Raw genomic sequence first — 25,480 nt, 5'->3', positions numbered from 1 at the left:
GTAAACCTTCACTTCATCACCGCCAATGCAAGTGAATAATTTCTTAAATGCAGTGATCCAAAAAATACACAGCATTCTCACCAAAACCCTGTACAACTGTAGCAAGACTTAATAATTATTGTACTCCAATCCATTTGCAAAAAAGGCCAACGTTCCTATTGCCTTCCTAATTGCATCCTTTATCTGCATGCTAACTTCCTGTGTTCCTTGTATATGCACATCCAGGTCTTGTGGAACATAAACAGCTACAAGTTTCACACATTTAAGTAGCAGTCTGCTTATTTTATTCTTACAACCAAAATGAATAACTTCATGCTGCTCGACATGATACTCCATCTGCTATCTTGTTGCTCACACACTTAACCAGTCTATATGTCTTTGCCGCCTCTCTGTGTTCTCCCAAAGATCATCTTCCCATCTACCTTAGTATCATCAGCAAACTTTAATACATCATTCTCTGGCTGAGACTTTCTGCAACCTCCAGCCCCCCCACCCCAGCCATGTCACTGGGGAAACCTACAGCAGGACCAGAAGATCTGCTGGCAGGAAACGCCATAAAACCCCAGCCACTGGCTCTTCATCCAACTCATTACTTTAGATTGTAAATAGTTGAGGCCTAGCACTCATCCTTGTGACACAGCGTTGTTCAATCTGCCAATTTGAAAATGTGCCTTTTATATCCACTTTCTGCTTTCTATTCATTAACCAATTCTCTATACATGCTAAAATATTACGCACAAGAGCCTTCATCTTGCCTATTAATCTTTTGTGTGGCACCTTATTGAATGCCTTTTGGAAGTCCAGATATACTACATCGACTGGTCCCCCTTTATCTATGCTACTAGTTACATCCTCAAAAACACAAATAAATTTGTCAAACAGGATATCCCTTTAGTAAAAATATATTGACTTGTTCTAATAATATCTTGCTTTTCTATGTGCATTGTTAAGAATTCCTTCGTAGATTCTAGTACGTAGATTCCCCAACAACTGATGTTAGGCTAACTGGTCTGTATTTCACTGTTTTCTCACTCTCTCCTTTCATGAAAAGCAGTGTAACAATTGCCAACTGTTCTGGAACCCACAGAATCATGGAAGGTCAAAACCAATGAACTGACCATCTCTGCAGCTATCTCTTTAATACTCAGGTCCATGGAACTTGCTGCCACACTTAGTCCTATTAATTTCTCCAGTATGATTTCTTATATTGATTTTTCAAATTCCTCATTCTCACTGGACTCTAGGATTTCCCATTACTTATGGAATTTCTTTGCAACTTCTACCATAAAAACAGATGCAAAGTAGTTATTTCAATACTCTGCACCATTTCCTCATTTGTCATTGTATTTGTCATTTTATTTCATCTCTTTCTGCCTTTAATGGACCCAAGTTTACTTTCACGAATTTATTCCTATTTACACACCTATAGAAATGTTTACAATTTATTTTTATGCCTCTTTGTACTCTACTTTTATTTTTTCCTTATCAATTTCTTGGTTTTTCTTTGCTGAATTCTAAAATCTTCATAATTCTCTGATTTACTGTACTTTTGACAAAATTGTAAGCCTCTTTCTTTGATCTTAACTCCTCTTATTAGCATGATTGGACTACTTGGGGCGATTCTCCCATTGTGACCCGCAAATTTTCTGGCAGGTCCGGTCCAGAGAATCACGTGTCGGCCAGAGCCAGGGAACAGTCGCAGTCGGGACTGTGCTGGAAACTGACAGGAAGAGAGGCAAGTGATTTAAATCTGTTTTTAGTGTATTTTAGATGCAGTTTACATGTGATTATCGGGCCCGGCACGGAACTTGCTGGGCCCAATAGCATCTCCCACCTGCCAGGAGTACTTCACTCCAGCGGGGTTTAGTGTAATTCCCCACATTCGGGGAGCTAGTGGGAGACCCTGCCGAGTGAAGGGGGCACAATCAGGGCCCCCCAGGGGGTCGGGTGGCGGGGGGTGCCCCCTGGGCATGGGCATCCTGGCAGTGCCAGCCTGTGCCCCCCGGCACTGCCCAAGGGGCAAAGTGCCCATGCCCAGGGGTCACCTTGGCACTCTCCACCAGGCATCGGCCAGTACCAAGGGGGCAGGGCCTATTGTGGGCAGGGCCTAGGGCTGATCGGTGGAGTTGGGGGTCCCGCTGCCACTCTGCATGGGGATCGGTCTGGGCTGGAGGAAGGCCAGCGATCAGGGCGGGCAGGTGAGGTGGTCGTCTGCTGGATGGGGGTGGGGGGGAGGGGGGGGGGGGTCTGCCGGGGTGAGGGGGCTGGGGGGATGGCCTCTGTTGGGGGATGGTGGGCTGGACATTGGGGCACTCCAGGGTGGGGTGGGGGCGGGGTTGGCCTGGGAATTGTTGTGGGGGCCGCAATCAGGCCGTGGGGGGTCGGGGCTGGAAGGGCCACACTGTGGGGCCCCCGGGTTGGCCAGCGATCGAACTGGCCAGCAAACGGGAAGACTGACAGATCGGGGCCACTGTGCATGCTCAGAGTTCCGGAGCTGTCAGACTCTGGCACGAATCGGCTCCACCCCACAGGTTTTTAATGATATTCACGATTGTGACCTCTGCATTGCAGAGTGGGGAAATTCAGGTCTGACGTTGCATTGAAAAAACAGTCATGATCTAGACTAGTTTTCCCACCAATTCAGCACTTTTGGGAGAATTGCCCCCCTTACTTCTGTCGGACTTTAGTACCTTCATTGCAAATTAGATATTAATTCTTTAAATTTCTAACACTGTATGTTTAGTTATTTCCCAATCTATCATAGTCTATATGCCCTTCATTTCTTCATGGTTTCCTTCATTTAGGTTCAAGACCCTAGTTCTGAACACAATTGAATCACTTTCAAATTCAATATAAAATTTTATCACATCACTTTTTCAGAGGCCACTTTACTACATGGTTATGAGTTAACTCAGTCATATTTCATAATATTAGATCAAAAATAGCCTGTCACCTGGTTGGTTCCCCAACATATGGATCTAGAAAATATATGGTATACATTCCATGAACTCTTCCTCTACATTATGATTGCAATTTTAGTTTGCCCAGCAAGAATAATGACCCCATGATTACTGTATTACCCTTAATGCATGTGTTTCTGTTTTCCCGATTTATACTCTGCTCTACATGACGACTCTTGTTGTTGCGGGGGTGCTGTAAACAATTGCCAGCTGTGTTTTCTGCTCCTTGTTGCTTTGTAGCTTCACATGAATTGGTTCAACTTCTTGATTCTCTGAGTAAAAATCCTTTTGTTCTATTGTCTTTATCACATTCCTTATATCTGGGCTACCCATCTTCCTTTGTCATTTTTGCCCATTTCTTCTAAGTTGAACATAGGGGAGAATTTAGCATTGTGTTTGCTCTCTAGCTGCATGGTCGAGTTTTCTCTCCAGATTCTCTGGCACTCTGTGCACAAAAAATCTGGGAATGTGGTTTTCACCCTGGTCACACTGGTGGGGCATGGCCCGATAGAGCCAGCAATGCCAGTGCCACAGAGATCACGTCGCCATTTTTAAAGGGCACCCTGATCTACATTTAAACAATACTCCTCCACCCATCGGATATGGGGAGCTGTCCCACATGGATAGGGGAACCCCGCCCTCCACAAGCACCAGGACCGCACTCCCATAGATAAGGGAACACTCCTCACAAGCAATGGGGCACTTTCTCACCCCACACAGATAAGGGAAACACTCCACAAGCACAGAGGCAACATCTACCCCTCCCCTCCACAGATATAAGGAGCTCCCTCCCCACAAGAACTGGGGGAGCCCCCCAATGGAGTCCCCCCAGAGAGCCTGCCCTGACACTGTCAAATTGACACAGCCAGGTTGGCACTGCCAAAGTGCCATGGGCAGTCGGTCATGTACCTTCGCCCGAGAGGCTATGCACCTTTGCACCCCCTCGACTACTTCATGTTTTTAAATACCTGTTGTAAACCTCACCTTTGGGGAGAACATATGACAGGGAAGCCCTTCAAGCAGATGTAAATTAATTAAAATGGATTTGAGGCGTTGGGAAAATCTGAGAATGAGATCGTGCCATGGAGATTCTCATTCCTGTGGTCTTGCAAGATTTTCCGCTGGCATTGCCATTTTCACCTATAGCGAACGCTGGCAGGAAACCATATTCTGGAATAATATGTTCCCAATCTTGGCCACTTTGCAGCAACATTTCCCTAATGGCTATTAGATTAAGCATATTAATTACTATCTGTACTATTAGCTTTTCTAATTTATTGTGAATGCTTCATGTATTCAGAAATGGCGCCTTTCACTGATTGTTTTCTCATTTTCCCTGATGTCACTTTAGTCACAAAAGGCTTGTAAATCTCACTAAACCCTCCTGGCCTACCTTTTATCCAAAATGCACTGCTCTAGAGTCGTGACATTTCCTTTGATGCTTTTGAATTAACCTTTTCCTAAATTTCCCACTACTGCCTCCCATATCCACTTTTTTTGCTTAAAGCCTTGTCCTCTGCCCTAATTATTCAATTCACCAGGACACTGAGCCCATCTAAATGGAATAGCTCCCTTTATCCCTAGTACAGGTACTAGTGGTCCATGAAGTGAAATTTCTTCTTCCTCAATCGCTGTTGAGCCATATATTTAACCCTCTACTTTGTTTATCCCTATGCCAATTGGTGAATGGCAGAGATAACAATCCACAGATTATAACCTTTGAGGTTCTGCTTTTTAATTTGGATCCTAACTTCTTAAACTCTCTCAGCAGAACATCATTCTTAGTTCTACCTCTGTTGTTGGTTTTCTCATGGACAATGATAACTGGATCCTTCTGCATTCTACCCATTCCAAATTATTTTCCAGCTGCAAGAAGATGTCTTTAATATTTACCAGAGAGGTAACACAACTACATTCCTTTCACTACCTGCCCTGTCCACTTGAAAGACCTCTTGCACTATGGTGCTATGGTCAGTTTGTCTATCTGTCCTGAGGTTCTTGTACTTATCCACATAGGCAGCAAGTTCCATGCATCTGTTTGTCAAAGTCAGGGGCTGAGGCTTTTCCATCACTATATCCCGAATCCCCAAACCTGCCTGACTTGCAGTCACATCCTCCTGCCCTGACCACTGACCAACTAAATTCTACTTAACCTAAGCTATGTGATTGCCTCCTGGAAAAATGTATCCAGGAACTCTCGCCCCCTGATTTTCCACAATGTCTCCAAGCCGGACTCCAACTTAATAACTCTGAGCCGAAGTTCCTCAAGTTATAGACATTTTGTTGATATGGTTGTTTGGAATCACATACTTCCAGATACTGTAGTTAGGGCCCATTGCCTGACCTGCCATGTCAATGTAACTTCATGATGTGGAGATGCCAGTGTTAGACTGGGGTGGGCTCAGTAAGAAGTCTCACAACACCAGGTTAAAGTCCAACAGGTTTATTTGGAATCACGAGCTTCCGGAGTGCTGCTCCTTCACCTGATGAAAAGCTCCCGATTCCAAATAAACCTGTTGGACTTTAACCAGGTATTGTGAGACTTCTTAATGTAACTTCATTTATTTATTGGATTTGCTCATTAGTTATTTTGAATTTAAACAATTATTTTTAGTTCTATTCATTAATTGGTTTATTTAGCTTAAGTTATTAATTTAGTAAAGTGATAGTAAGTTGTAGTTTCCTAGCTAAATTCCCACTTCTACCTTATTCCCCACTTGAGCATTCTGTAATGCTCCACTCTTTAAAGACGAGACTGTAGTTTACTTTACAGTTCATAAAGTTCTGATCAAATTTTAAAGATTAAACTAAATTTCAGTTTGCGAAATACTTATCAGAGAACTCCCACTTGAGCTAAATTCCAGACTTTAGCAGTCTTTTAATGAAGCACTCTTTTGTGACCACAATGTTCCACATTCTCTTTGCAACTAATGTACTTCATAGGACACATGAATGTTTCTACATTTGCTATATCCCCTTGCAACCATTACCACTTGCATTTAATTTTTATTGGGGTCCTATAAACTGTTAAGCTTTGGTGGTCAGCAAAATTGTCTCACAGTCAGATCTGCCTTCAGACAATACTAACTATTGTTTTTAGAATGCCACTGCAATCCGATGTCTTTGTGCAATACCTGTGTGACTAGTGCAAATTTTCATCCTACCAAGGAACTCATTTCACTCTCAGTTAAAGCACCAATTGACTTAACTCCACTGCATCCTGGGCACAGAGACTGGCTGTCTTGTCAAATGCTGAAGTGATGAGCTGGTTTTAAGTCACACTAAGCATCCAAATGAACCAGTAACAAAGTTGGAGCATAAAATGGTGCCATGGACATGGACTAAACTGTCGACCTACCTCCAATGGTAGGTCGCCTACCAGGGCGACACGGTAGCACAGTGGTTAGCACTGCTGCTTCACAGCTCCAGGGACCTGGGTTCGATTCCCGGCTTGGGTCACTGTCTGTGTGGAGTTTGCACATTCTCCTCGTGTCTGCGTGGGTTTCCTCCGGGTGCTCCAGTTTCCTCCCACAGTCCAAAGATGTGCGGGTTAGGTTGATTGGCCAAGCTAAATTGCCCCTTAGTGTCCCGGGATGCGTAGATTAGAGGGATTTGGGGGTAAATATGTAGGGATATGGGAGTAGGGCCTGGGTGGGATTGTGGTCGGTGCAGACTCGATGAGCCGAATGGCCTCTTTCTGCACTGTAGAGTTTCTAAGATTTCTAAGGATTAGTGGGTAAATATGAGGGTTAGAGGGATTAGCAGGTAAATATGTAGGAATACGGGGATAGGGCCTGGGTGGGATTGTTGTCGGTGCAGACTCGATGGGCCGAATGGCCTCTTTCTGCTCTGTAGCGTATCTATTTCTATTCTATTCATTTCCAATGGTTACTTATATAAGTTCAACTTATTGAACTTCTACTGATTGCATTCAACTTACCTATTGAATGACTGGCTTTGTCTCTATGCAAAGATAATGTAGCAGCTCTGCTCACATAGGCAGTCTGGACAGTCTATTCTTCTAATGTAGTTAAGTTTGAAGACCCTTCAAATGCCACTGCTATTTATGTAGTCAACTGACATTAATTTGGTCCTGTTTTCCAGCTGCATCCTAGCTCCAAGCTCCTAGCACAGGATACCGACACATTAACATTTAATATTATAATTAATAGTGTATGATATAGCAATGATGTTAGAATTCTTTGACCAAAGTAGGTCACATATTCCCAGACCATCATGAACGTGAGCACTCTGCAATTTTGAAATTGATTAAATGAACTCTGCATATATAGGCCGATGAGTATAAACAAAAAATTTAGTAGAACAGCTCAAACCATTACAATTTTGAAAAAGCTACATATCAAAGTTGAGTTTTTAAAATTCTCATCCTTCCTTTGAAATCCCTCTATGGCCTTACCCATTCCTGCCCCTTCCAACTCCTCCAGCTCTCTAATACTCTGGGATCTCTGCTGTTCTCTAACTCCAGCCCCCTTATGCATCACCAGATTACATCACTCCACCTTTGGTGGCCATACTTTCAGCTATGTCATAAGCTCTGAAATTGTCCCCCTAAAATCTTTTCTAACTCTGTCTGCTCTTTTAAGACAATCCTTAACTCATCTATTAAGCTTTTGGTCACCTGACCCAATATTTCCTTATGTAGCTTAGTGTCAAATTTTGTTTGATGATGCTGCTACAAAGCATATTTGGAACATTTTAACCATGCTAAAGGCCTTGGTAAATACAAATTCTTGATTCATTAGCTGGATGGAACCAGGTTATAGCTGGGAGGAGTCAGCAAGGAGAGGCACATGTTAGAGGGAGTGGGTCTATGTCAGGCTTTTTTAAGGAAGAGGGGTAGGAAAGAAAAGTGATTTTAAAGGGAAGAAAGGCAATGCCAGAGAAAGGGGAACATCTGCTGATATCAGGGCTTTGGCCCAAAGGGAAAAAGTTTATAAATTCAGCACTTGTCAGTCTTGACTCCATGGCTGAGTTAGAAGGTTGTGGGTTCAAGTCCCACTCTCGTAACCTGAACACACAATCTCAGAGGACACTTAAGTGCAGTGAGGAAGCAGTATATGGTTAGAAGTGCTGTCCTTTGAATGAGACATTAAACAGAAGCCTTTCTGCCTTCTCAGGTGCACAAATATCCCATGAAGATTTCTCCTTGGTGTCCTAACACTCAACCAACATTGCTAAACCAGATTATCTGGTCGACCACCTCAATGCTATTTGTGAGATCAGGTTGTGCACAAATTGGCTGCCATGTTTTCAACAGTGACTGCATCTCAAGAAGATAATTTAATGGCTGTAAAGCGCTTTGGGATGCCCAGAGGTCATGAAAAGTGCTATATAAATTGATGTTCTCTTTTCCTCTATCTCACTCTGACATTTCTTATTTTATTATAATTAACATTAGCTGACCACTGAATCACTATAAAAATGTACCCTATGAATATATTACCTCTTCCTGGAAGTTTGGCTGCTTTAGCTGCAGAAGGTAGTTGCTGTAAAATTCCAGTTCCAGGTGTCTGCACCCCTGTAATGAAAAAACAGAGTATAAGTTATTGATTATTTAGGAGTCACAATTTAGATTTTCAGCTGTGAAGGCAATTTTGGAACAACTTAGCATTAATCACATTTTAGTTACCATCTGCTTATAATATGTAGTATTTCAGTTTATGGATTCAGAAAGTCATGATCCACAAGACTGTGATGACACTCAACCTTGCCTCTCTGTCTCCTCACCTGATACAAGTCTGTTCCTGCATTTTCCAAATCATTGTCCAATTTTAATTTTATATTGAGCAAACATTTCCGCTAGCTTAATACAGAAAAATTGAAATGATTTTATCTAACTCTAGCCGGCAATTTCATTCATTTTGAATGCAGCAAATTCCTTACTTGATGCCTCAAACTGTAATCAGATGCACATCCTCAGTATATGCCCGAAACCCAACCTGAGCATCTTCCTCACATATGTTCCACGACCAAGACCACTTCCTCCTACATCCAAAATATTGTAGGTCTCTACCTTTACATTTTATTCACCACCACTAAACTCTAATCCATTCCTTTCAAACCTCAAAGATTAGATATCTCTAATGTATGTCTGAATCCATGGCTTAATGGCTTGTATATTTGAGACAGAACCAAATTGAAAAGAGAAACCAACCCTACCACTTTCTTAGGAAAATTAAGTCTGAAACTGTTATATCATGGTACACTCTGGCATTATTAAGAGATTTCAGACTTGGTTAGGAACAAGAAGTTATTTATTAATAAAGATAAACTTGATACAAGGGTTTCAGCTCGAGGCTATTCTAGAATCATGCATGGCTGCTAGAAGACTCTGCCTAAGACTCCACCTTCAGGGACTATCACTCACTTTCAGTTCCTATTGGTTCCTCAAGTCAGGTGACCCTCTTCTGCTGTACTGTCTTGAAGAGATAGACGCCACATATGCAACATTCCATCCTTTTTAACTTTCTTATACAATCTTCAAAATTAATTTACTCAACCCACATTCTAAATAAACATTACACACAGAGGTTAGATATTTGTAAATTGATGTAGCGATTATTCAATGGTGGGATCTTGGAGGATTGCATTTAGCTTGACCCTTCTTCTAGAAAGCTTCAACTATGAACAGTTCCAAATATAATCTTGGATGGGATTCTTCTATTCAGGCTTGCTGCTTTCTGAGTTATGTCCTAGACTGTGCACTGACAAAGACTACACACTTTACTCTGTGGATCGGTTCACTTTCCAATCCACTGTTGATGCTTTTTTTCTGTCAAGCAACTTACTCTAAAATGCACGTAGCTACTATCATCGCAATGCAACACACTTTTACAACTTGATTTTATCATTGCGTCGCACCTGTTTTTGGGCGCGAAAACTTGGTAAAGTCGGGCATGAGACGTTTAGCGTGATCCACGTCCGTGTCCACGCAGATGCCCACTTTACCAAAGCCTGAAAATGGCCGCGATCCGAACCGCGGCCGAAACGGGCACAACGGCGATTTAAATGCATTTAATGCATTAAATGCATGCATTTAAATTGAATTAATGAGCTGCCCACCCAGCTTTACAAGCACTTCCCCCTTTACCATCGTGTTCACCCAAGCAGATTCTGCGCGAAACAGACACGCTTGGCAAAGGTCTCTTTCGGGTGCTCCAGCTACTGAAGAGGTAAGTTCAGAGCTTCCAGTAGCTCTCAGATTCAGATCGGTGGTGGGGGATGGGGGAGGGGGGCGGCGGAGGCGGATCAGATTATTCTCTGGTGAGGGGGGGGCAGGAGGGAGGCCTGATCATTCTCTGGTGAGGGAGGGGCGGAGGAGGGAGGCCCGATCGTTCTCTGGTGAGGGAGGGGAAGGAGGGTCAGATGTATCTCTGGTGGGGGGAGGGAGGGGAGCCCGATCATTCTCTAATGGGGGAGGGGAGGGAGGCCCAATCATTCTCTGGTTTTGGGGGGGAGTGGGGGGGGGGGGGGGGGGGGGGGGGTGGGGGGAGGGGGGGGAAATAGGAGGGAGGCCAGATTGTTCTCTGGTGGGAGGGAGGGAGGCGGGTCAGATGTATCTCTGGTGTGAGGGGGGGAGGGAGGCCCGATCGTTCTCTGGTGAGGGGAGAGGAAGGAGGGTCAGATGTATCTCTGGTGAGGGGAGGGAGGGGAGCCCGATCATTCTCTGGTTGCGGGGGAGGGGGGGGGAATAGGAGGGAGGCCAGATTGTTCTCTGGTGGGAGGGAGGGAGGCGGGTCAGATGTATCTCTGGTGTGAGGGAGGTAGGAAGACCCGATCGCTCTCTGGTGGGGGGAGTGGCAGGGGGGGGAAGGAGGCCCGATCATTCTCTGGTAGGGGGGAGGGAGGCCACTTGGATCTCTGGTGGGGGGAGCGGGTGGGGGGGGGCAGGGTCAGAGAGACCGCTGCCACTCCGCAGGCGATTGGTTGGGGGTGGGGGGGGGGGAAGGGGGGCAGCGGGCCACGATCGGTCTGGGTAGCGGGGGGCTGGGTGGATAAGGGGGACAGTTATGTTGTGGGGGTGGGGCGATGTCGGTGGGGGTCATTGCTCCCACTTTTCGCTCCCGGGCCGCTTTATCCGCTTTTTGCGGCCCGGGAGTGATAGGGATGCGTTTTTCAAATTTCTTTTCACTGCACATGTGCAGTTCAAAGCTCTGATCGGAGCTGCAGTGTTTCAGGCGCGATAAGCCTCGCACACAGTGCAATTCAGACTCGTGACTTTTTTTCAGGCTGTGTGTGTATGTGTATGCGGATCCGATTGGCACCCAGATTCAGCACTTAGAATCAAAATGGTAAAATCGGGTCCTTCTTGCACAATCTCGATTGTCGCTTGTTTAGGAAATTGTCATGGTGCTCTATTTCTGGTACTGACGTCATGTGATAGAGAGAGGTTAGCAGTTAAGAATTGGATCTTGTCATGTTTAAGTATTTCAATTGGTAAAAATTAAGCTAATTCACTAGTTATACTTAAACTGCATTGTTAAAAATAAAGTTTGTTTAGATACAAGCTTCCTAGTGTGACCGTAGAATCCCACCTTTAGCTTACACTAATGCTAAAAAAATTTTAATGGCATCTAGTTTAACTTCACAATATACCTTGGGGTTTCTGATCTGGTCCCTAACACTGAGTTCCACTTGTGCTTTTTTCTCAACTCTATTTACCTTTAATTCACATCTTCAGGCTCTAACCTAGTTCCTTCACCGCTTGCTGGTGTATTATTTCTTACTGGCTCTAATAGATATCCTAGCTACTTCCATCTTTTTCATAGTGCTTGTTTTTGTTTTTCTTTTAGCTTTGATATAGCTGGGCCGCTTCTAATTTAGATCACAAACTTTTATCTCCTTTTCTATTTACCGTAGTTCTTGGAGAAATGTATCCAACTATTTTTGTTCTTCACTCTTACTACTTCTTTTTCTGTGGCTTGTCTTACTTTTAGACTGATTACAGCTTTATTGTTTGTTTATAGTTCATTGCTACAACTTCAAGGAACTTTTCTTTATAACACAAAAGGGTGGGGTACAACTGAGTCATGATTGCTTTCAGCTCTTCACTTCATCATTTAGGATCTTCTGTGGCCATCTTTCTGGGTCTTTTGTTATTGCCTTCCTTTCAAGGTCTTCCTCTCCTGGGGTCTTTTGGTGCGTTTCTTTTGGGGTCTTTCATTGCCCTCCTGGGGTCTTCTGTTGCCCTTATTCTGGCTCTCCCCCTCTCTGGGATTTCTCAGTACCATCCCTTCGGGGGACTTTTACTGCCTATTCTGAGTCTGAGTTGCCACTTTCTTGAGGACTTATTACCTCCTCTAAGCTCCAGCATTGCTCTCTCTGGAGGTCTCAATTAATCCTTTGAGGTCTTGCATTGCTTACAGACCTCATTTTTAGAGTTGCCCTCTGTTTTTAGAGTTGCTTTCTAACTGGCATCTTCTCTGATTTTTCTGTCCGTTGTCCTTTCTTCTAGTGTTTCATTAAACGTTGTACAACTTCAAATGCATTACTGCTTTCAGACTGTAAACCTTCCTTTTTTAGAAAAACTGCCAGAGCTGCTGTGTTTCTTTCTCTGTGCTTTTCTGGTTCTTTTGGAGTTTTAGCAGGAAACTACAACTCCTCCTTTCGGGACCCTTTTTAAAACTTTTAACATTTCTTTAGCTGGTGGAAATCTTTTTCAATGATTTCTGCAGCTTTTTAAATGTTTCTTAGCTGCCTAAATTATCCAGTTTTTTGATGCACTATTCTTTGTTGTTAATTAATTTTTCTATCGTCGGTTCTGTCCATTTCAGGACCCTTATCTTCTTTTGCGTTCTTAACTTATATTCTTAACTTTCTTTTAAGCAGGTAGAGCATTTTCTTTGTTCCCAAAACTGTCAGTCTTCACTGCTTGTAGCCTCTTAGTGCAGGGATAGTTTTCTCAGATTGGAAGATCTGTAATCTCAGCATTTCATTGTCCCATGCTATTGGGACAGGTTTGCAATTCCCCGAGACTTTTTCTCTTTTTATTTCTGAATTTGTTTAACTGCAGACAATATTTTCCTTCTTTCCAGAATTCTCCTTTTTAAATCTGAAACACAGCATTCTTCTTGCTGGGTATATCTTACTTTTATTTCAAAAACGCCTGTCCTTTTTTAGCTCAAGTTTTACTTCTCTTGCTCCTGAAGACCAATATCCCTTCATTTTAATTTTTCTTATATCTTTCCAAATCTCTTGACTCACCAGCATGTCAGGTCTGTTACTTCATCTGCCCCTCATGGTCTGGCACTACCTGGACAACTCTCTGGGCTTGATTGTACCATCATGTTGCGCCCGTTTTTGGGTGTGAAAACTTGGTAAAGTCGGGCACGATCCACGCCCGCCTCCCTGCTGGTTCCCCCTTTACCAATGCCCAAAAATGGCCACGATTGGGATCGGGTCTGAAACGTGACATTTAAATTGACTTAATGGGCTGAATGCCCAACTTTACGGACATTTCCCCCTTTACCACCGCGTTCGCCCATCCAGACTTGGTGTGAAACAGACATGCTCCATAGAAGTCCGATTCGGGCGCTCCAGTTAGTGAGGAGGTAGATGCCTAGTGTCCGACAGCTTGCTGCTGGAGATCGCTGGGGGGGGGGGGGGGGATGATGGGAGGTGAGTCCGCTGCTACGCTGCTTGAGATCAGTGGAGGGAAAGGGGAGTCCGCTGACACTCTGCCTGAGATCAGTGGAGAGGAAGGGTGGGTCTGCTGCCACTCTGCCTGAGATCGGTGGAGGGGAAGGGGGAGGGGCCTGCGATCAGTCCGGGTGGCGAGGGGGTGAGGGGATAAGGGGGTCAGTAATGTCTGTGGGGGCCAGGGGGAGGCATTATCCGGGCTGGGAGGGATGTGGCAGGGGAGCAGCAGTCTGTTAATTTTTTTCTGCGCTTGTGCAGTTGGAGGCGCCAATCAGAGCTGCAATGTTTCGGGCGAGTTAAGCCCTGCTCACAGGCTTCTGTAGCGCGATTCAGAATTGCTGATATTTTTTCAGGCAGAGTGCATATGTGGACACCTGAGAAGAGATCTAAATGTCAGATCTGAAATACTCCCAGTTTCAAGTCTGCCCAGCACTTAGAATCAAAATGGTAAAATAGGGCCCTTTGAGTCTGTTTGCTGAGTCTATTCACCCAGAGCAGGCACTTGGATGGTTATCTCTCTTTTCCAAACTTTGATTAAATCAGAAACTTTCAGGTAGGCTGTGTCATCCAATTGATTCACCTCATTGACAATATGTTGTCATCTGGCATCAAGAGATTTCAGGCTTTGTTAGGATCCAGAAATTATTTATTAATAAAGAGAAACTTGGTACAGGTTTTTGAAGCTTTAGGCTGACTTGGAGTCATGCTCCAATTGTATTGATGTTAATTACATGACTGCTAGATAATCCTGCCTGAGAGGACTCACTCACTCTCAGTTCCCATTGGTCCTGCAAATCAGGAGACCCTCTTGTGCTGTACTGTCTTAGGGACAGACACCACATACACAACAGAAACTGAGATTGGAAGCCAAAACTTTGGTGGAACTGAAACTAGTTAAAACCATATAAAAGTGCTCAGATGATGAACCTAATGGTGTAGTATAAGCAGGCTGAAGAAGATGGAGTCTGGATCCAAAAGCGCGTATTAGGCAAATACTCTGTTGCTTTGGTTGTTTCTGCTACTTGAAGATGAGATTGGTGGATCCACGCCATCAAAACCACAATAAGCAAAGAAAGATTCTGAAAATGTGTGCCATTTGGTGACGACTACGCCCAATGAACCTAGGTTGGTTGTGTGCTAATGTCAGCTGGGGATCAAACTAATTCCTAGAAGAGGAGCTGAAATTCACAAAATAAGTAAACAAATTGAAATATTGTGAGATATTGGGACTGATCAATCGTTCGTGGTGGATAATGATACAAGTTGTATTCCAGATAGTTTGATGAAGGAAGAGGTATTAAGAGAAAGTATTCATGGAATTTATAAAACCTGTTCCTTGTGAGAAGTCAATTTACAAAGTGACTTAGTAAACAGAATTGTTAGGGTGTTAATTATTCCCCAGTTACCTATTGAAAGGGTATATTTTATTCTGGGTAGTGATTTGGTTAGTGGAGACAGTAACATGGCGATGGCTGTATTGCAGCAGGTGTTTGATCATGCTGATTTTACCAAACTCCAAAAAAATTACTGTGACCAAGCATGAGAAGCTTACTGCTGATAACAAGCAATTGAAGGAACAGTTGATCAGTGTAGAGAAGCAACTTCCACGCACAAATGATGAGTTTGCTAATGCAAAATAACAATTGATGAGAACAATTGAACATCAGTCACAGGAAGTAAAACACTTGAATGAGGACTTGATTTGTCTAAATCATAAATTGGTATAAGTAAAGGCCACAAAGGTAGATCTTCAGTTAAAACTTGATGAACTGCAAGCAGCAGAAGTATCTATGAGGTAACATAAAAATCAAGACTAATTAACTGTTGGAACTCCATCATGAAAAGAGCAATGAGAATCTTGAAGTGTCATGCATTCTGGAGAATAAGATGAGATATGTGGTATTGAAGGGTCAATGTCCTGAGACACTGATTTAAAGTGCTTGCCAGCGTTGGCACATAGGGTACAGCAGCTGGAATCCAGGCAAGTGAACAGTTTGCTATTGTTTAATAAACGTTATATTCTTCACGCAAAAAGTTCATTTCCAGATTCCTGTGAATTTGTCAGTTACTTACCTCCACAGTTTCTAAAAAAAGTATAAGTTAGAATCCGTCAAGCCAAGTTTCACTCTGGAATCGGACTTGTCCAGCATCATCAGCTGGGATTGTAACAGCCAGGTAGATGCCAGTGTTGTAGCTGTACTGAAAAAGCTCAGCTAGGGGGCATGGCCAGTTTTGGAACACAAGTCTAAATATTGCCGGAATGTTTCCAAGGCAAATAGCCTTTGCCATATCTAGTGCCTTTAGTCATTTCTTGATATTAAATGTGAATCAAATTGGCTGAAGATGGTTTGGCAGAGATGGCTGAGATGGATCATCCACTCTGACCTTCTGAAGATATTGTCATTTACACTGATGTGCTGGGCTCTCCCATCCTTGAGGATGGGATATTTGTTGAGCCTCCTTCTCCTAATAGTTATTCAATTGTCCACCAGCATTCATAACTAGGTGTAGCAAAACTGCAGAACTTAGATCTGATCTGTTGGTTGTGGGGTCTCTTAGTACTGTCTATCTGTTGCTGTTTCTGCTGTTCGGCATGCAAGTGGTTCTGTGCTGTACAACTGGTGCTGCTTCTGGTATGCTCACCTGCACTTTTCACATGGCACAAAACATTTTTTAAAAACAAATTCCTTTTTGAGGAGACTTTAGATCTCTCAAAACCTGAAGAAACTAGGATTGCTTTGCACCATGCAAGCTTCTTGAGATCCGAGAACAGACATGGGATATTCATTTGCACAGTCGAACAACCTACTGCCTATTGAAGGTAGGAGTGTAGTAGGGTACTCCTCCGAAGGCCTGACTATAAATTGATTCAGATGGGAAAACGGGTTCACAAGGTTCCCATTAGGTTTTCTTCTTTTCAGATGAGAAAAGCCAGCAATTGAAAATCCAACCTTGTTAGCCATGATTTATTGAAAAAAATGGCATTTTGGCCATTCTTTTCAAAACATGCACCAGCATGCAGGGTTCTTTGAACGGTAAGCTCTCTGCAACTGAATGCCATGAAGTACTCTATAGATATCTAAATAGTCATGACTGTAATTGATGGAAGTGATAGTGCCATGATGAAGCACCATTGGCTGATTCTTGTAAAGTCTCTTGCCATTCTCAATAGGATCCTATGTTCAATAAAGTAGAATGCAACTTTTACCACTACTGGCAGTACAGTATTGATGCGGTTTGCAGCTCTAGATTGTAGTATATGGGATTAATTTTAAATGTCATACATTAATGAGACAGTATACATTATCATTGGAAGTGATGCAATATCCTGATCCTGCTCTCTCTTGTGGACCTCATGGCAAAATGAAACCACCTTAAGTTATTTCTTAATGAAGTTAATGTTTTCCTTACCTCAGCAGATTTTCTAAATATTGTGTTAACATTAGACTAAGAATATTACATAGATCAAGTTGGAGAAGTTAATTTCATGATTTATTTATTTCATCAAGGCTACACTTGCCTATTGGCAAATCTGAAAAAAAATGCACAAATTAGATGCTTGTAGAAATCATAGAATCCTACAGTGCAGAAGGAGGCAAATTGGCCCATCGAGTATGCACTGACCACAATCCCACCCAGGCCCCATCCCCATAACCCCATGCATTTATCCTAGCTAGTCTCCCTGACACTAAGGGTCAATTTATCATGGCCAATCCACCTAACCCGCACATCTTTGGACTGTGGAAGGAAACCCATGCAGACATGGGGAGAATGTGAAAACTCCACGCAGACAGTGACCCAAGCCAGGAATCAAACTCGGATCCTTGGCGTTGTGAGGCAGCAGTGCTAACCACTCTGCCACTGTGCCACCCAATATTGCTTAATATTTTGTTTTTTTGTTCACACTTTGTTTTGCTGAATCATTAATGTGCATTAAACCAGTTCATTCTTGGAATATTTTTAATAAGTTAGGCAAAAGTGATCAATGATTTGTTTAAGCAATCTTCGCACAATTTATCTTTTGGGAAATAGTGGTGGAAGAATCCCTTCACTGATTATCAGCCTGTTGAACCACATTATGAATACTCCTTCGTGGGCCAACATATCTTGGTGAACCCAGAGTTCTGATCCAGAGATGGTACCACTGCACCACAATGTTAATGCACAAAATTACTGCACCTTAACTGCACGTGGACCGTGCAGTAGCTCTACAGCATCTCTTCTGTTCAGCGTCTTCTTGCTGCAGGGTTTTTTTCATTCAAGAATATGCACCTACTGATTCTTTCCATCAGTTGTATACCTTCTCCATTTGTGTCAATCGAAATAGATCATTCACCGCTGCTTTATGGTTTCCCCCATCTCACCAGATAGTTGAGTATCTGGTGAATGTCTGTGACTGACTCTGGACTGTATGTTTATACGACGCAAAATTAGAATGAAAGGTGGATTTTTGATGCCTGTGATTTCTTCAAACGGCGTAACAAAGTGACAATTGGGTAACAGGCATAGTGACCGGTTCGCGGGTAGCGGCTGGAGAGTGACCGACTCGAGGGGTGGCGGTTGGAGAGTGACCGGCTCGCGGGGTGATGGTTGGCCAGTGGCCGGCTCGCGGTTGGAGAGTGGCCGGCTCGCGGGGTGACAGTTGGAGAGTGGCCGGCTCTCGGGGTGACAGTTGGAGAGTGGCCGGCTCTCGGGGTGACAGTTGAAGAGTGACCGGCTCGCGCGGTGACAGTTGGAGAGTGGCCGGCTCGCGCGGTGACAGTTGGAGAGTGACCGGCTCTCGGGGTGACAGTTGGAGAGTGGCCGGCTCGCGCGGTGACAGTTGGAGAGTGGCCGGCTCGCCGGGTGACAGTTGGAGAGTGGCCGGCTCGCCGGGGTGACAGTTGGAGAGTGGCCGGCTCGCTGGGGTGACAGTTGGAGAGTGGCCGGCTCGCCGGGTGACAGTTGGAGAGTGGCCGGCTCGCCGGGGTGACAGTTGGAGAGTGGCCGGCTCGCTGGGGTGACAGTTGGAGAGTGGCCGGCTCGCCGGGTGACAGTTGGAGAGTGGCCGGCTCGCCGGGGTGACAGTTGGTGAGTGATTAAAGTTCGAGTTTACAAGCGACGATCCGCCACTGATGAATTCGCCTACTTGGGATAACAAATAAGTCTCCGGCTCCTGAATGTTTTGCTTCTGTCCGTACTGCAAGTTTAGTGAAGGCTTTACAGTTACTGCTTCCCAGACCTTAGACTTAATTTGCCTTTAAAATAATGTATGTGTGCAAAGACCTGAAGCGAGGGAGGACAATTTTGTAATGGAGGGGGAAGCAGAGAGATGCTGTTTTTTTAAGTGTAAATTTGGCCTTCAGTGAAAGGTGTCAGATTTACTGCAGTGCGAATTGGCCAGACTATTTTTCGGCACTGAAAATTTTCAGCATTTAACAATTCCAAAACAGTACTTGTCTGTAAACAAATACAATTTCATTGTCACCAGACTAGGATCAGCTAAAGCGCAACGATTGTAGTTACGTAGAATTTTAGTAATGCATTATTATCGAAGGTGTAAATACTGTCCAGCATTGTTCCTGAACCATGATGCCAGTCAGAGATGTGTTGACAGAAGGGAATGTGATGAGAGGATTTTGGGCAGGTGTAGGCTGATTCAGGAAGACATCTCTGAATATTTTACAGTCGCAGGGAAGGGATAGCAACTTCTCGGAATTATGTTTTAAATTTTTAAAGTTTATTTTATTACTGTCACAAGTAAGCTTACATTAACAGTGCAATGAAGTTACTATGAAAATCCTCTAGTCGCCACACTCCGGTGCCTGTTCGGATACACTGAGGAGAATTTATCACGGCCAATGCAGCTAACCAGCATGTCTATCGGGCTGTGGGAGGAAACTAGAGCACCTGGAGGAAACCCATGCAGACACAGGGAGAACGTGCAAACTCTACATAGGCAGTGATCCAAGCCAGGAATCAAAACCGGGTCCCTGGCGCTGTGAGGCAGCAGTGCTAACCGCTGTGCCACCTCTATTAAAAGAATTAAAGGAGCCCGGAGAAGAATGGAGAGGCTAGGCTAGCAAGCTAAAGTCATATTCATAGAGAAGAGTTTGCCAGGAAATTGATCCCAATCTCTGAAATTATCTTAGTCGCTCAATAAATGGGGTTGGAAGACGTGAGGGGCAAGAACATTGATGTTGGGGTATCTGAGAATAAGACCAGGGAATAATTCCCAGGAGGAAGAACAAGATCATTAAGGCTGGAAAGGTCATGGATCGATTTGAAAGCAAGGGCAAAACATTTAAAACTAGCCTGCCAGAGTGCAATGGAGGTTGGAAAAGACAGGAGTGATGAAAATATGGAAGTTATTGTGGAGTTATTTATACAGGGTTGAGACAAGAAGGTTAGCTAGCAGGGTATTGGGTGGGTCAAGATCGAGCTGAAAACAACTAGTGTCATGATGTAGGAGAGGGAAGATCAAGGAATGTATGCTGTTCTCACACCAAAGAGAATTGCAAATGGTTACAACTGAAATCAAAGCATGAAAGAATGACGTTATGTAGTGTAATCAAAGTCCAGTCTTTTCAATAAAAGCAAATTACTGCGGATGCTGCAATCTGAAACCAAAAGAGAAAATGCTGGAAAATCTCAGCAGGTCTGGCAGTATCTGTGAGAGAAAAGAGCTGATGTTTTGAGTCTGCTTTGACAAAGGGTCATCTGGACTCGAAACATCAGCTCTTTTCTCTCCTTACAGATGCTGCCAGACCTGCTGAGATTTTTCAGCATTCTCTCTCATTAGGCCCAGTCTTTTCAACTTTGTGTACAGCCCTCAAATCTATTCCCATTCTAAAAGACCAATTTATGCTAGTCAAAGCACAATAAGCATCCATACCTGTAAAAACAAAGTAATACCATTATGTTAGGAAAGAAAATGTGTCAAAAAACAATCACGTGACAATAGTCTGTACCAGGTTTTAAACTTGCCATCACCACTTTTGTTTCAGTCACCATCATTATCAGCACCACAAAATGCTGGAAAAAGCTGACCAAATTCAAGGTGACTTTCTAAATACTGATAACCTGAAGCTAATCTTGAGATTGAAAATCATGGGAACATTACCATATTTCCTGACATGAACAGTTGGAGAGTGACCGGCTCTCCATGTTTCTCCACTTGTGACTATTGTGTCAGTGGTGTCTCATTTAGGACCCTTGCCAGGGAGGAAGAAACATCTAAATCACACCTGCCCCTTTCCACTTCTGAATAAGAAATGTTCAGAAAAAGACTCCTATTCTACCCTTTAACTCTGTTTGTCTCCCCATAGAGGAGAAAACTCTTTCAGGGTTATCACATCCTCATCTGTAATGAATAATGGAACAAAGGCAAATGGAGGGGCCCAGACTAAGGATGGCGCTATGGTTTGACAATGCCTCCGAGACATCCAGGAGACCTCCCTGCAAGACCTGGGAGGACGAGAAGCCTGGACAAAAATCAGCAGCTATGGGGAGGTCCAAAGGACCTGGTTGCAGTGCTTCAGAAGCTAAATGAAAGCTTATGATTGGCAAGGGTAAGTGTGCAACCATTTTGCAGATGGACCTACATGGGAAGGTGTGATGTGTGTCAAGTGTAAGATTGCCTATGGAATATCTGGACCAAGGGCAGAAGGTAGCATGAAGCAGATATGCCACCTTGCATGGCATTAAGGGCATCTGGGGGTGGGGTTATTCTGAATTTCAAAACCTAAGTTAGCAAGGATCATTACGGTTTTGGCTGCCAATAATGGACATGTTGGACACACAAACAAGAGTGAAATCTTTTCCAGAGATAATTAATTATAATGTCCCCCCTTCTTTATAGAAGAGGGCCCCTGATACTGATGAGGGAAAGGACTAGGGAGGAGAGCCAAACCTGGCATTTTGACTCCTGCGGTCTTTCTGGTTGCCATTTTCTAATTGTGGGGAGGGGCGGGAGTGTGTGCGTGCAAATGTGTGTGTAGCATCCATCTCAAATGATGATCATGTCCTTCACAATCCTTGATTGAAGCTGCAGTGAGGAAGAGGAGGGAGCCTCATAGGGTGCAGTGTCACATACTTGCTCAGCACTTAGCACTAGTGCAGATTCACGACTTCGATGAGAATGTGCGGATGGTCAGACAGTCGATGTTGGATGTACAGTGCAAGGATGTGCAGATGAGGCAGAGCTTCCAGAGAGGTTGTTTTTGCCAATGTGCGCTTTGGAGGAATCCATCTAGGCCATGAATGCTATGATCACCCGTTCTTCGAAATGCATGGCTTCCTCCATTGAGAGACTGGTGACCATCATGGAAGGCCAAATTCAGCAGCACACTGATGTGATACTGGATATGCATTCTGACCTGCATTCCATTGTCTTGTATTGAGCTCCCATATCCATAGCCAAGGTGAGGGGGGAAAAGGTGCTTTAAGTTGCATCCAGGTCCTGGTTTCTCTGAGGAAAGCAGGGAGGGCCAAGTGGAAGATGAGAAGCTGCTGTTATATTGGGGTTGGGGCACTTCTTGGGATGATCCTGATGTGGATAGTCTCTCCTCTGCCTATCTGCCATTCACATCAATGCCCCAAGAGTGTCAGAGCAACAGATAAAACTTGTGCCATTGTGGAGGAGACCACCATGCCAGGGCTCTCAAGGGCTCAGTTAACCAGAGTTAAAGTCTGTCACAGTCATCTTAGGCACAGGGGCATTAGGGCCAATAGCATTTCTCCAGCATGACTGGCAGTGAGGGGGGTGAATCACATGGTAAAGGATTTATGAAAACACCTTAGTCACACATAGGTTCACAAAGGTGATTATGTAGTCTTTTTTGTTTGGAAAAAATATTGCTTCTATTATGTGTTAAATGACTGTTGTGTGTACTTACTGCCCTGGTTTTATTTGTATTTCATGTGAGTGGTGTCCTGATTTGGATTTGCAGAGTGTAATGACTTCAATCAGGTCATTGAGATTGGCCTATTGGAATATGAACTCCCTGATTAAGGAGTCAATTGATGGGCCAGAGTCTTTTACGTGTATTTAACCAGGAGTGTCAGTTCCTCTGGGACTCCTGAAGATTGACTGCTGGAATTGTAAATACAGGGACTTTGGTGAAGGGACTTCTGCCTCCGAAGACTTATTACATATAGCTAGCCCTGGGATTAATATGTGGGAGAAACCAAGAGGTGAGTACAGCAAAGATGTTTCCATATAACAAATTGCACATTACTAGTTAAATCTTCACAATAAGTGATTCTTGAATCCCTCTACCACCCAAAGCTCATTGCACACCAATTTCCACAGCTGACTGGCATGGTTATCCCTCCTCCTACTCAGACTCTTGCTAAGATTCATTGGCAGGAGATTTGGTTTGCTCCATTAGATCATCCTCTGCCACAGCCTCGCCTCTCGGTAAGTAAGGCATAGCAGACCACAACAATGAGTGAGATAGAAGCCCAAAGAACATTGCATAAAGCCAACTGCAACAAACAGAATTTTGAGTAGGTCATTCTGCTCGATAATGGCCCTCAGATGCGTGACTATCATTGTACAGCATCTCAGCCACGATGTGGATTTCTCACCACGGTCATCAACTATATCTTCAGTTGGTAGCCCTCGTCTCCAAGTGCTGATTGGAAGTGGGAGGGACTTGTTTGCCCTTGGAAGAAAGTCCTGCCCAAGCTCTCCAACCCAGCCAGGCATATTGCCGTAGTGGTCAGAAATGGTACTGCAGTGCTCTGCCTGGGTCTAAGTCCCAGGACCTTTGAAAAGGTAAGTTCTAGGGGTCCCGGAGCTCCAACGCTCCTGGGGGAAGAGCGTCCCAACTCTGAAGGAGCCTTCAGACTGAGGCACTATCCCCTCCCTTACTACCCAAGATGTGGGAAAGTGTAAAAGTCACCTTCCCATTCTACCCGCAGTCATTCCCACCAGCCTAAAAATTGAAGCAGGATGATAGGTGAAAAGGGTGGGTTTGCTGCTTGAGATCTGCCTGCCCAAGTGTGAAATTGCCTGAGTTTGGGTGGTTAGGTTTCCAGAGGAGAAATCAAGTCCATTCAATTTAACGCTATGTGCTCTCCCATCGCCCTGATTTGGGGGCGGGGGGGGGGGGGGTGGTAAAAGAGTACAATTCTGGACATGGACTTCATGTTGTATAAAAGGATTAAAGAGGGTCAATAAAGATGAAAAAACCTTTTAGTAGATCTTGGCATTACAGCAGAAGGCAAAGGAGGTACAATAATAATGGGTAAGTGAACCCAGGGATGCCTAAGAAACAGCGATTGGTTCCTTCAGGTATGACTTGATCATCATTTTACTGTACACTGGCTAAAGGCAAGAGGCAGGGTCCTTGAAATTATACACAAGAGAATTGAGGAAAAGGATAACGGTTATATTGGTCAGAGTTTTAATTCAATGTTGAATGTGTTAGGTGCAGTGCTTGTATTTCAACTGTATGTGGGACAGGTTGGTTAAAACGTGAGGACTGATGCAAGGTTAAGGAATATAAAAGCTACTTGTTTTACATTTGAAGAAAACAAAATAAGATCACAAGAGAGAGTTGTAAATTCATGTGAAAAATAGCTGGAGTAAGCATGTTCTAAGTACTGATGTAGTCTCCAGAGAGACTATTGAGTAAGCTTCTATGAAAAAGCTAAAATTGAAACTTAACATGGTGTGACAAAGCAATTACTTCTGAAAAATCAGCTGATCTGCAGTTTACACAGCATGACATTTTAGCTGTTAAAACCTGATATTTAGGGGATCACATGCAAGCATGGGAGCAGTTTTTGCAAGCTCTGGTGCTATTCATTTTGTAATCCTTTTTATTTTATCCTGATGCACAATCCATAATTACTTGATCCTGATGTGTATAACCTGTGCTATGTTATTGGAAGATACTAGCTAAATCTTAGTGACAGGGAGCGGAGTTAAGTCAAAATCCTCATTTGATTAAGGCGATTGGAGGTACAATCTCACCAGTTCGCAGTGGTTTTGCTGGTGAGCAAGCCTATGCTCGGTGGTGCTGTAGGCATTGAGATGACTGCACTGGAGGAGAGAATTCTGTCAGTTGAGGGGGCAGTTTTCTTGGTGGGGACTCAACATGCACAGGAATTCCAAGGACTGAAGGTATGTTGAATAGCCTAGTTGCAGGGAGGTGGTGATGAATTCCCAGCCAAATGAGAACTGACGGGTATGCTGTCACAATCTCGGTTTGAAGGATGGGCATTGAGTTCAATGGAGCACATTGTATCTGGTCTTTGAGGCCTGGGGTCAGTTGAAGAGTCGACCACTGGTTTTACGTTTTCTTGTAGGGCTCGAGGCAGCCAGCTGGGGTGGGTCTTCGCCACCCGCCAGGGTCTAGGTTTCTTTTTACTGTGTTTTTGTGACGATGACCTAGTAGAGGTACATATAGTTTGGTGAAACTGGATGGATCCTGGAAGTTGCTTTGGCCTTTTCAAGCTCCATAGATGGTTATATTATCCTGCACGATATTTGAGCAGAGGTGTTTGTTGCCTTGTGTGAAAATCAGGTTGTCCATATTTTCTCCGATGGTAATTGTCTACCAGCATGTTTGGATGGTAGAACAAGGGGGTCTTACTTTAAATGTGCTTTACCATTTGCATTCAATCTTGGTTTTGTGTGGTGCTGAGGTAGTAGAGTGGGTAAGGGGATCTATCCACTCTGCTTTTGGCCCTGTGTCAAATTCTAATATTTGGGTTTCTATATTTACAAGATGAGGGGCAGCATGGTGTCACTGTGGTTAGCACTGCTGCCTCAGCACCAGGGACCCAGGTTCGATTCCCAGCTTGAGTCATTGTGCAGAGCTTGCACATTCTCCCCATGTCTGCATGGGTTTCCTTGGCATACTCTGGTT

At 43.9% G+C, this 25,480-nt stretch overlaps 1 protein-coding gene across 15 annotated transcripts in view; it reads right to left on the bottom strand.

The window, feature by feature from the left end:
* The window catches only part of LOC144501380 (uncharacterized), a 338,685-nt gene that overhangs the window by 282,165 nt on the left and 31,040 nt on the right, over positions 1-25,480 (bottom strand). For all 15 annotated transcript variants that reach the window (XM_078225050.1, XM_078225051.1, XM_078225052.1 and 12 more), the window contains exon 3: positions 8,425-8,499. In XM_078225050.1, coding sequence (XP_078081176.1) covers positions 8,425-8,499 — 75 coding nt within the window. The remainder of the gene's footprint in view (positions 1-8,424; positions 8,500-25,480) is intronic.

Source organism: Mustelus asterias, chromosome 12 (assembly GCF_964213995.1).
Source record: "Mustelus asterias chromosome 12, sMusAst1.hap1.1, whole genome shotgun sequence".
In the NCBI taxonomy this organism is placed as follows: Eukaryota; Metazoa; Chordata; class Chondrichthyes; order Carcharhiniformes; family Triakidae; genus Mustelus; species Mustelus asterias.
This window is presented reverse-complemented; position numbering and strand designations above follow the sequence as displayed.